This window comes from Nicotiana sylvestris, chromosome 6, assembly GCF_000393655.2.
Source record: "Nicotiana sylvestris chromosome 6, ASM39365v2, whole genome shotgun sequence".
Classification (NCBI taxonomy): Eukaryota; Viridiplantae; Streptophyta; class Magnoliopsida; order Solanales; family Solanaceae; genus Nicotiana; species Nicotiana sylvestris.
In genome coordinates this window covers 194,214,285-194,227,543 of record NC_091062.1, presented here as the reverse complement: position 1 = coordinate 194,227,543, position 13,259 = coordinate 194,214,285, and the positions used below count along the sequence as shown (strand labels likewise).

The 13,259-nt window shown below is 39.8% G+C and overlaps 1 protein-coding gene across 1 annotated transcript; it reads right to left on the bottom strand.

The window, feature by feature from the left end:
- Positions 1–9,121: 9,121 nt before the first annotated feature.
- Positions 9,122–13,014, bottom strand: LOC104225170 (cationic peroxidase 1-like). Its single transcript, XM_009776937.2, has 4 exons — positions 12,730–13,014; positions 11,521–11,712; positions 10,493–10,658; positions 9,122–9,765 (listed from the first exon to the last, which is right to left on the bottom strand). Exons 1-4 carry the CDS (start codon positions 12,946–12,948, stop codon positions 9,380–9,382), a joined length of 963 nt encoding a protein of 320 aa, XP_009775239.1. The 5' UTR covers positions 12,949–13,014; the 3' UTR covers positions 9,122–9,379.
- Positions 13,015–13,259: the final 245 nt, after the last annotated feature.

The following is a 13,259-nucleotide window of genomic DNA, read 5'->3' as shown; positions in this document are numbered from 1 at the left end:
TTTCCTTTTCGTTGTTGGGTTTGCGTTGTTATTGTCGACTTGTCTTTTTATTTTAACTTCTTTCTTGTTGTGCCAGACCCTTATCATGGAGACCAAGCGCGAGTGCCGGGAAAGGAAGAGGATAACCATCTACGGGAAGATGTCTTCCAAATATCAAGAATATCGCACTAAGCATCATGTGATGGCCGACATCTATAATCAGGACCCTGATTTCCAACTGTTCCACGAGGGGCTTAAACAGAGGGAGGATCAACTGGCACGCACAGTTAAGGATCTGAGGTAGAGAGATGACGACCTTATGAAGGTCGTCGCCCGCAACAGTGAACTTGAGGCATCCCTTAAGGTGAAGGAAGATGAGCTCGAGTTAAGTAGAGGGGTGATGGCCGGGAGTACTGACTTGCAAGCAAAGGTGGCTAGTTTGACTGCCGAATTGGGTATGAAGGCGGCGGAGATTGATGGGCTTACGGGTGAGCTGAGCGTCAGTGCCGATAAGCTGGCGACTGCTATTTCTAAAGTGGTGGTCCTGGAAAATACCCTCTGTGGCTGTAGGTCGGAGCTGACCAAGGAGAAGGAGGCATCCGTGCTTAAGGTAGAGGGGCCTGAGGGGCGTGTTAAGGAGTTGGAGGCAGATTTATCCGCGTTGACTGGACCAGTGGCGTCATTGGGAACGGAGGACACGCGTCGGCACTCGCAACCTTCTACGTCTCGTTTCTCGGCCGATCCCATCGTGCCCCATCGTTTATATGAGTTATGGGTTTACGGCGAGGCCTAGCTCGATGTGTACAAGGCTCTTCACGCCGACAGGAGGGCATCTGAAGTTGAACTTCAGGATATGCGTGCCAAAGCTCGTGCAACACGTGAGGTATGCGAATATGACCCGCTTATGCCTGACGGAGACGATATCAACTTTGATTATGCGAACTGACTTGCCTCTGACTCTTGGTACGAAGATGTGTATAGTACTGTAGATGATGTGTGATTTTTGGTTTGTACTTACTTTTGCTTCAAGATTTTTGTAAGGGCGTCTTTGAGGCCATTGTAAAGATAGGTGCTGGCAATATTTTGTTGTAATGAAAAAATTATATTTTCAATTCTGTGGCAACCTTTGTTATATTTTTGTCGATTTGGGGGATGTCAGACCCTTTTCTTTTGTGATGGCCTTAGCCTTTGGGATTTTACCTTCGAGCCGATATCGAGGTAATATCCCATCGTAGTTTGAGTGAAGTCGAACTTGTATCTTTGTCGATGTCCTTGGCCATTGGGATGTTACCTTCAAGCTGGCGTCAAAATAGTATCCTGTCGTAGTTCGCATAAAGTCGAACTTATGTTTTTGTTGATTGCCTTGGCAATTGGGATGTTACTTTCGAGCTGACGTCGGAATAGTATCCCATCGTAGTTCGAATGAAGTCGAACTTATGTTTTTGTCCATGACCTTAGCCATTGGGATGTTACTTTCGAGCTGGCACTAAAGTAGTATCCCGTCGTAGTTCGAATGAAGTCGAACTTATGTTTTTGTCGATGGCCTTGGCCATTGGAATGTTACTTTTGAGCTGGCATCGAAGTAGTATCCCGTCGTAGTTCAAATGAAGTTGAACTTATGTTTTTGTCGATGGATTTGGCCATTGAGATGTTACTTCCGGGCTGGCATTGAAGTAGTATCCCGTCGTGGTTCGAGTGAAGTCAAACTTGTATCTTTGTCGATGGCCTTGGCCATTGGGAGTTACCTTCGAGCTGGCGTCAAAGTAGTATCTCGTCATAGTTAGAATGAAGTCAAACTTATGTTTTTGTTGATGGCCTTGGCCATTGGTATGTTACTTTCGAGCTAGCATTGAAGTAGTATCCCATCGTAGTTCGAATGAAGTTGAACTTATGTTTTTGTCGATGGCCTTGGCCATTGGGATGTTACTTTCGAGCTGGCGTCGAAGTAGTATTCCGTCGTAGTTCGAATAAAGTCGCACTTGTATCTTTATTGATGGCCTTGGCCATTGGGATTTTCATTCATACATTGGAGATTTGATTATATTCCTGTAGGAAATACATGTTGACTTTGTACATACAATGGAGATTCGGCTGTCTATACCTAGTCCCTTCATTACTCGGCCTGGAGATTACGTCGACGAGCGAGGTAATGAACAATACTTCGGACCTCGAGATGTCCCCCTTACGGCCTCATTAAAAACCTCATCGAGAAAACCCGATTGGGACAAAACCCGGATGAGGGAATAAGAGTACGACTTAGGTGGCACCTTTTTTCAGAAGTGAAAGTATTTGAGATGGGCGACATTCCAATTATTTTGGAGTAGTTTTCCTTCCATTGTCTCTAACTGGAATGCTCCTTTGTTTGCTGCTGCCGTGAATTTGTATGGCCCGTCCCAGTTTTTCACCAGTTTTCCCTCATTAGGGTCTTTCGCTGCTTGTGTTTTAGCTTTGAGGACGTAGTCTCCGACCTTGAGCGATCATACTTTGGCCTTCTTGTATAGTACCTTTCTGCTTGTTGCTTTTGGGCTACCATTCTAACGTGGGCCATATCTCTTCGTTCTTCGACTTCATCCAGATCGTGTAGCCTACTTTTGTCATTGCTTGGTCTGCTTTCGTTGGAGTATCTTAGGCTAGGTTCTCTGACTTTGACGGGTATAACCGCGTCAGTCCCGTAGACTAGTGAATATGGTGTCTCGCTTGTGCTAGTTTTTAGCGTAGTGCGGTATTCCCATAGTACTTCTGGCAGCAGTTCAGGCCATAGCCCCTTGGCGTCCTCGAGCTTCTTTTTTAATATATTCAGTATCATTTTATTGGAGGATTCCGCTTGGCCGTTGCCGGCGGGATGGTATGGTGTGGAGAGTATTCTTTGGGAATGCCGAAGCGGCATATTATATTTTTCCATATGAACGTGATAACTTCTTGCTCACGTATTTGAGTGTATGCACCTGCTTCCACCCATTTAGAAAAATAGTCAGTTAAAACCAAAACGAAGCGTACCTTACCTCGTCCTACTGGGAGGGGTCCGACTATATCCATCCCCCACTATATGAATGGCCATGGCGAAGTAACGGAAAACAGGAGTTCTTCTTCTTAGTGTATCATCGGGGTGTATTTTTGACACTGTTCACACATTCTGACGTAATCTGCAGCTTATTTTTTCATGGTAGGCCAGTAGTATCCAGCGCGGATGAGGCATCTGAAGAGGGAACGGTTTCCCGTATGGGCGCCGCAGTGCCCCTCGTGTACTTCTTCTAGTACTCGCCTTGTTTGATTTGGCCCAAGACACTTTGCCAGGGGACCGCCAAACGTTCTTTTGTAAAGATCATAGTTTACGAGGCTATATTTGGCTACCTGTATTCGAAACTTTTTGGCTTCTTTATTATCTTGTGGGAGCGTTCCATCCTGCAAATATATTACGATACGGTTGCGCCAGTCCCAAGTTAGGTTTACATAATGTATCTCGACCTGGTCTATTGAGGAATGGAGACGAGTGACCACATTTTCTTTGTTGATATTTCTGGTGGCTGCCGCTAGCTTGGTGAGACCGTCCGCTTCGATATTCTACGCCCTGGGTATCTGGTCGAGGCGGCATTCGTCAAATTCTGGCAGCGTTTTGTGAATTTCTGACTGGTACTTTTGTAGTATCTGTTCTTTGATTTGGAAAGTCCCAGTGACTTGGTTCACCATGAGTTGAGAGTCGCAATGGAGGACGAGTCGTCGAGCGCCATATTTGAGGGCTAATTTCAATCCTGTAATCATAGCTTCATACTTGGCCTTGTTGTTAGTCATCTCGGGGCATCGAATTGACTGGCGAATTACTTCGCCCGTAGGAACCTCAAGGACGAGTCCCAGTCCCGATCCTAATGCATTAGATGCGCCGTCGGTGTAGAGGACCCAGAGGTCGGAATGTGCGGAAGCGCAGAGCACCTCCTGCTCTACTTCAGGCAATACTTTCACGCTGAAATCGGCGAGCACCTGCGACTTTATATCAGTTCGCAGTTGGTATGTTATATCGTGCTCGCTTAATTCTATGGCCCATTTGGCCAACCTACCCGATAGTTCGAGTTTGTGTAGGATGCCCCTGAGGGGGAAGGTTGTCACTACCTTTATGGGGTGTCATTGAAAATATGGTCTAAGCTTTCGTGAAGCAACGACTAATGCCAGAGCTAGTTTCTCAAGGTGGGTGTACCTTGTTTTGGCATCAATTAAGGTTTTTCTGATATAATAAATTGGAGATTGCGTATCTTTATTTTCACGGACCAAAACTGCACTTACCGTGACTTCAGAGACTACTAGGTACACCAGGAGGCATTCGCCCAGGTCTGCCTTGACCAGTAGTGGCGGCGAAGACAGATACGCTTTCAGTTTTCTCAAGGCGTCGACGCATTATGAATTCCACTGTAGCCCGTGGTCCTTCATTAGTACATTGAAAAATTTATGGCATCTGTCTGATGATCGTGAGATGAACCTCGACAGGGCGGCTATTCGTCCTGTCAATTTTTGTACCTGCTTCTTGCTGGTTAATGTCTCCGGTATTCCTTCGAAGGCCCCGATCTGATCCGGGTTGACCTTGATAACCCTTTGCAACACCAAAAAACCAAGGAACTTTCCTGAGGTTACGCCAAAGGCGCATTTTTCGGGATTCAGTTTCATTCCATATTGCCTCAATATTTCGAAGGCTTCCTTCAGATGACCAGTGTGAGCCTCCTTACTTTTCGACTTCACTAGTATGTCGTCGATGTAGACCTACATGGTCTTTCCGAGTTGTTCTTTGAACATCTTGGTGACTAACCTTTGATACGTCGCCACTGCGTTCTTGAGTCCAAATGGCATGACTCTGTAGCAGTAAGTTCCTTGGTGAGTGATGAAAGTGGTCATTTCTTGGTCTTCTTCTGCCATTAGAATTTGGTTGTAACCAGAATAAGCATCTAAGAAGCTTAATAGTTCGTGTCTCGCCGTTGCATCGATGAGCTGGTCGATATGTGGTAACGGAAAGCAATTTTTTGGACATGCTTTGTCCAGGTTCTTCCCGTTCTTCTTTTTTACCATGACCACATTGGCGACCCACTGAGGATACTTTTATTCTCGGACGGAACCATTAGCGAGCAACTTATCAACTTCTTCGCTGACTACCTCGTTGATTACGACATTGAACTTTCTCCTCATTTGCCGTACTGGCGGGTAAAGAGGGTCAACATTCAGCCTGTGTGTGGTGATGTCCCTTAGAATTCCCGGCATATCTGAATGGGAAAAGGCAAACAAATTGGCATTGTTAGTTAAGAACTCATGGAACTTACCTTGTTCTGAGAGATTGTGTCTGATATAAGCTTTTTTCATGATGTCAGTGTTGTCCAATTGAACGGGGTCGAGGTCTTATACGGTTGCCTTGCAGGCTTCTACGACATTCGGGTCTTTGATGACCTCTATTTGTATTTCGGGTTTGGTGGCTGATTGTTATGCTTCCGCACTTGCCCCCTTTAGTTGTTGGGTGTGTGTGCAATCTTGGGGGATTCAATAGCACTCTTGGGCGGTGCGTTGCTTGCCTCAGATGCTGAATATTCCCCATGGGGTAGAAAATTTGATTACTTGATAGAAATTTGACGGGACGGCTCGCATGGAGTGTATTCATAGACTCCCTACAATGGCGTTGTAGGATGTTTCCTGGTTCATGACGTGAAACGTCGTTTCCAGAGTGACTCCTCCTGCCAGGACGGGTAACACTATCTCTCCAGAGGTTCGTTCCACTGCATTATTAAAACCCGTTAGTGTTATGCAGCGTGGTACTATCTTATCCTCGAGTCTCATCTGCATGAGGACTCGTGGATGAATAATACACGTGCCGCTTCCGCCATCCATCATTATTCTTTTTACATCGGTATCCGCAATAAGTAAAGTTATAACCAAAGTATCATAGTGAGAGAAAGACAAACCATTGGTATCTGGCTTATCGAAGATGATACTATCTTCAAGGTCATCGTACCGTTCGTGAGCAACTGTCCGCTTGAGTTTGTGTGTGGTGGTGAATTTCACATGGTTGATTACCGTATCATCGCCGCCGCCAATGATCATTTGTATGGTACGAGTTGGTAAAGGTGGTTTTGGGGGTCCTTGAGGTTGATCGCGTCCACGAGTGAAGTTAACCCGTCCTCGATCACTCAGTAGTTCTTTCAAGTATCCCTGATTTAGCATTATTACCACTTCCTGTCGCAGACCTATGCAGTCTTCGGTCTTGTGTCCTCTTTTCTGGTAGAATTTACACAGAACATTCGATCTCCAGGTGCTCGGATCTAACTTCATCTTTTGCGGACACTACACCTTTGTGCCAAGATTTTCTAGTGCATACACTATTTCTGAAGGAGAAACACAAAAGTTATGAGCAGATAACAGTGGAGGCATACCTCTTTCGTTTCGATGTGGCGCGGTGTGTCGAGGCATGGTGTCTGCATGTCGTGGAGGAGGTGGGATGGATGTCCGGATGTAGGGCTGATGCCTTTCCCGATTGAAACGAGATAGTTGGTCCCTTCGACCATCGTTACGGCGATCTCTCCTTGTTTTGGTTTGGACTGATGTTAGCCGTTGGATCGGACCATTTAGATCATCCTCGTCTGCCCTTACTTTGGCACAAAGGTATTATGGATTTCTTCCTATGTGGTGGGAGGGTACTTCATAAATCTACTTAGCAACTTCTTGGTTGTTTTTGACCCGTTTCTATTTAACCCATTTTGGAAAGTTTCTACCGTCATCCCTTCTGATAGGTTTGGTAGGCTCATTCTTACCCTGTTGAATCGGGCTAGGAAATCCCGAAGTCCTTCGCCTCTCGTCTGCCTGACAGCGAGATGTCATTTACCCTGGCCTCTGCCTTTTTCGCTCTCGCGTGAGCAGTGACGAATTTATCTGTCATTTCTTCGAATGTTGATATTGATCGTGCTGGTAGTTGGGAATACCATGTCAATGCTCCCCCTGTCAGAGTTTTGTCAAACTTTTTCAGCAGCACCGATGGCACCTGTTCTTTCGACATATCATTGCCTTTTACTACAGTGACGTAGTGGATTATGTGATCTTCCGGCTTCGTGGTGCCATCATATATTTTCAAGTATGGCGGCATTTTGAAGGTTTTCGGAATAGAGTGGGGAGCTGCCCCTTCACTGTATGGTTGTTCAACCAATCGACCTATGTCACGTTTCGGTAGCAACTTCGGGGCGCCCAGTATTTTATCGACCCTTTCCTGATGCTCATTCATCTTATCGCGGAGCGTTTCGTTCTCATTTTCCATCTTTTCCATTTTCTTCAAGATGGCCGCAAGTGTATCGTTACCTGCATCAATGACAGTATGAGTGTTACCTGTGCGTGGAGTTTCTGGCTCATCGGCGACAGTTGCAGTTTCTACGTGTATTGTGCCTCTGGTATCCCTTTGAACGGGTTTGTCGAGTATACTATTCAAAGTGTTTGTCAACCACTCTTCTAATAGCCTTTTCATAGCCGGTGGTGTTTCTCATGCTGCGGATGTTGAGGTTTCCCTCTCGCGCGAGACAGTCACGCTTTTGTGCGAGGGGGGGGGGAGGTTTGAGGTATCTCCCTCAGGTGTAACGCTTGGCGTTACGTTTTCATTGTCTTCCCCGCCGGCTTCGTTGATGGAATCCAGAAGGTTGTTCGTGACACGTACTATTTCCTTTAATCTTGCTTTCCCCTTTCCTTCCATTGTTGGTCTTTTCGAGGCTAAGAAGAGGTGATTATCCCTTTCAAGGATCTAGACGAAACTAAAATATCAGCTATAGAAATCCCCACAGACAGCACCAAATTGTTTGACTCAAAAGATATTGGAACCTTTTTGGAACAAATCAATTAAAGAAAATGAAGGGGTAAATCAGCTAAGTTTAACAATCTCTAGAACAAAAGATATGCAAGGTGAACACAATGGATACTATTTCTTGATCTTGTGAAGATGAATGATCGAACATTAAAGATACTAATCGTTTATGTAGGCCAGTATTACAGTTGATGTTCTTAGCTGGAAAGCAGAAAAAGAGAGGGGCTTACAAGGTTGTTTTTCCACTATATATAAGGGACAAACCTCTTCTAAGCCCTAAAAGACAAATCATAGAGAATATTCGAAATAATATTCCTAATGCCCCGTAATGGACCTACACTACTGTAAAAGTCGTGCAGTCTTTGTTCGCTTGTCTGTCGTCCTCCGCAGGACGTCGAGCTACGAGGACCTCGTCGTTTGTCGTATTCATTAACGGTTGTGGTCTTCCAAATTTGGACCCATACATAAGGGCCGAGTTTTTTGAGAACCAATTTTTATGTTATGTTATAATATATATTTTCTTAAAACATCAATTCACTATATATAACAGTAAAAAAATATCGAAACAAACGAAATTGTTATAAAGGGGTTTGACTGCATATGTTTTATCATAATCTTTGAACAATTTTAAATTAGGCAGACACAGTTCATATTACTAAGTCATCACATGGGAAATTAGTTAGTTTCAATGCAGCCATTAAGTCTTGGAAAAATAGGTAGCTTTTACAATATGGCTATTATATTAAAATAATTTCATATTGTGAGTCAACTTAGATGAATGGCAGAAGAATAGCTTAGACGGAAATATTATACTACGTGTTAAATCAGGAGGTGGAGTAATCTTTATTTGTATCTTTTCTCTCTCGCTCTATATCAAGAAAAATATTCTTATAGTTCTTCAATCTCAAAATGTTGGTAGTCAACTGAAAACTAATCTGACTTTTCATTAGTTTGTAAATACACAATTTTAAAAAATCAACTAGAAGCTTACCAGCTTATGAAAAGGAATGAAGAAAATACTTTTACTGGGTACATGTTGAATGGAACCAATAACCCCGGAAACCAGAGGCGGATCCCCCTCTCGACATACGGGTTCACGTGAACCCAGTAAATTTTGTCCAAACAACGTAAATATGTTCAAAAAAATTTACTAAATATCTATATATGTTTGAATGTGAACTCAGTTACTATTGAAAATTTAGTCGAGATCATTGCAGGAACCCATAAACATTAAATCTTGGATCCGCCTCTGCTTGGAACAACATTTTTCAGTGAGCTTTAAAATTTTAATACAAGAAAAGAAAAAGTGATAGCCAATATATAATGGGAGTACTATTTTCAACACAAGGGTAAACTATTTATTCTCGCAAACAGTTGTTTCTTAAAAGAAAATACAAACACGTTACAAACTTGTGTTAATTTCACAAGAACATATATATTACTACTACGACAATTTTGACTAGGTGCACACAGAAATAAAATCAGACTCAATTGTTCCTATCGAAAATAGGATTGACTTCTGATTCTGAAGAAACTGGAGTTACGTCTTTTTTCAATTCAAGAGTTCTTATGCGTCTCTACGCCCTTTTTGATTTAGTTGATTTTCCTGCAATTAGTACGAATTTGGCCATTGGTTCCAGTAAGTGGGCTTAAGTTTCCCATTTTGACAATAGCCTTTGCAAAATCTGCAGCAAATGTTATAGGACGAGTACTGTAAGTAGTAACTTGAGAGTCCGTAGAACCACCGCTAAATAACTGTTGGTCTGAGTGAAGAATCCCTTTATTTTTAACCAAGTTTTTGAAATAATGGTTGTCAAATATTGCAGGGGTGGCTGCATCAAGTGCAGAAAGGCTGTCATCTCCACCTGTACTCGGACAGTTTGATTTCAACGATGTAGCCAACGATGAATCGATGGTTGTTTCGTTGTACACACGTTCCCTAAATGTTGTACATTGTGCTTGACCTATGGTGTGAGCACCTGGAAATTTTTCGAGATAAATCAATTAATCAATCAACTATATATACGTCATCTCCGAAATAGTTGGGAATTCGAATATACGAATTTTAGCAATTATGTATTTTTAATTAATGAAAGAGATAATAAACAATTGATATATTTGATAAAAGTATGCTGATAAATATTTTTCTCTTAGAATGATCAAGATCTCTTAATTTTCGAATTTTTGTATTTAGAATACGTTTGGCTTAGTTGATTAAAAATAGTTCATGAACATAATGCTGAAACTAATTGTATAAAGAAGCAGTTATGTATTCTGAATTACTGAAAGAGATAATAAACAATTGATATATTTGGTAAAAGTATGCTAATAAATATTTTTCTCTTAGAATGATCAAAATTTCTTCGAAATTATTTATATTAACATAAAAAGTACTTTTACAAGGAGAAAGAAGAACGATATAAGTAGAATGGATAGTGAGTTTCGAAAATTATAAATATTAGAAATAAAATAATAAAATTTTTGATTAAAGTAAAAGTATTTATAAGCGAAAAAATCACAAATTTAAAGTACTTGGTGTATAAGTTTGGTATTTACCAAACGAGTAAATAAGCGGAAAAAAATGCTTAAACCAGCTTATATTCTGTTCTATTCGAGCCCAAGTACGCATTCCAAATTATTTCTAAAACGATAATAAATTACACAAAATGTTTTTAAAACTGGAAAAATAAAAGAGTTGTTAATTACCTGCAAGGGCAACCATTTCTTTAGCAGTGAAGCCTTTATTGTCAAATTTAGTAATTAGGTCACTAAGATCCATTAAAGGAGAAGGAATATCACTATTTGCTGAACTTAAACTTGCTGTTGTAGAATCTCTTCTACCTAATAGGACATTCCAAGTAGACCCACCAAGCTGCACCAAGCCCAAAGGAACTTCAATGAGCTATAAATATGTGAAAATAGCACGGGCTAGCCATTTTTTGGATTAGTAATTAAAAAATAACCAATATTTGCAAAATTATTGAAAAATAGACATTATTTTGCTGCAACACGGAAAATTCCAGTATAATATACTTTAGATTGGTGCACCTATGTATGAACTTCCAGCATAATCCAGCACAGAAAATTCCAGCATAATATACGGAAATTGGAGCACCTGTGTATGAACTTCCAGCATATTATACTGGAGTTCCAGTATATTATGCTGGAAGCTCACATACAAAAAATTCGAACTCCAGTATATTATGCTGGAATATTTTTCGGATTTTGAATAGTATTTTCGTTCAGATTTATCTTTACATGAAAAGTGGCTAAATTTCGATTACATTTGAAACTATGGCTATTTTTCAATTACCACTTATAAATCTGGTTATTTTTCCTATAAATATAGGGAAAATAACATTGTATAGTCGCTCTTAAAATAATATATATATATATATATATATATATATATATATATATATATATATATATATATGTTATATATAAAAATTATACAAATTTTATACACTTTTTTCGACTACCAAGTGTAAATAGTTTCTTGCGTGGGCTAAAAGTGAAAAAAGCCCAAAGATCTTTACACAAATAGCCATCCAGATTTACCGTATATTTTTTCTAGCCGAATTACGAAAATTATATAATGATTATATACGGTCCCAAATCCTTAAGGATGTTGAAATTGAATAGAAGAAATCATAAACTTGTTGATGTTGAAATTGAATAGAGGAAATTATAAAATTGTTTAGCAGAAGAAAGATAAAGATTAAAGTACTTACTATTTCAACAGAGTCTCGGGCTGCAATGGCTATAATATCTGCACAAGAAACAATTCCAGGACATAATTTCTCTACTTGAGACTTGATTGTATCAATCAAATCAAAACCTCTTAGTGAATTTGAATTTGGTTTTGCTGTCTTCTCTCCAGTGAAATCCGAAGTATCATCCAGTAGTATCGATGCATCACATCCCTGTCAAAAATAGATATTACTTAGTACTTTTTAATTCTTAACCCTTTTTTACTTGGTATATTCTTCAATCATAAATAATTAAGATGATATTTTCAGTGTAATATGAATATTAGCCATGATAGTCTGTATAAAAAGAAAATATCGTTGTAACAGGCCAGCTCTACTTTTACATAAAGGGCCTGTTTGGCCATGAAAAAAGATTCTTTTTTTTTTAATTTATTTTGATTTTTTTTCGAAATCAGTGTTTGACCATAAAATATTCGATTTTCACTTGAAGATTAATTTCGGAATTTTTCAAAAATTTGAAAAAACTCCAAAAAGTTATTTTTCAAAATTTTCACTTCAGATCACTCACTAAAATTAAAAAACTGCCCAAAATTATATTCATGTCCAAACACAACTCTAATTTTTAAATATTATTTTCACCTAATTTTTTTTAAAACTTTTTCCGAAATTTTATAATTCTTATGTCCAAATGCCCTCAAAGACGTTTTTTTGGGGGGGTTAAACAAGAAGAATGTGCTATGATAAGAATCAAATGACCCAAATATTTATTTCAAATTAAATAAATAAATAACATATGAAACAATAATCCTACTTGGGCAAGATAGAAACTAGTTCGTACTTCGTATACATCCAGGACATTTGTCTCAAATGTTAATTTTTTGTTCATGTGACAGCCCTTGGTAATTCCTTCTTTTCCTATAATTTTACTATAGAATATAATGGGAAAAATGCAATTCACATATAAATTGGGCCGAATTTAACGAAATTTTCAGATCAGCAAACCAACACTATTCAACAACAAATTGGTCTGTTTCGTTTTCGGCATTTTTATATTCTAAAGTAATTCGTGAATTCTGGTTCAACTAGCTAGTTGTGTCGCCTGCACGCACGAGTTTAATTTATATATAATAAATTGAGTGTTAAAAACAAATCTATGTCACAATTAATCCGCGCATGCACAAGACATATACAAAAGCAAACCAAAAGGCAAAGTATTAGAGAGAAACATGCATTAACAAAGCAATCGTGGAAATGAAGACGGAGTAAAGAGGCCCCCATTCGACGCTCTTTCGCCACAGCATTTGTCACTGCATTTTTAATGGTATAAATAGCTTTTGGACAAGATTTCTCATAGTAGTCCGCAGACAACCGTGCTGAAGAGAGTCTAATTAGTGAAAATACTAACAGAGACAAGTAGAAACTACAATGGAATCGCAAATAAAAGATCATCTTAAGAAGAATTAATATTGAAGAAAAAACAAGACTTTAGAATGAAACTGATGATTAGCAAATTAATTTGCTGCATTTTATAGATGCTAATTTCTGGCTGAGTTGTTTGACATATCCACTTATGCAGTAGGTCGAAGTTCACTCTAGATTGGTGATGATCATTTTTCGTTTTTTAAAATAATTGTTGGGGGTCAAAAAAGTGAAGATTCTCTAGAAGGACTAGAGAGCATATTCTTGCTTACTATGTAAAGATTGACTTATAAAACAGAACATATTTTCGGATCTCAAATATTATAGGACCAACAACGTCT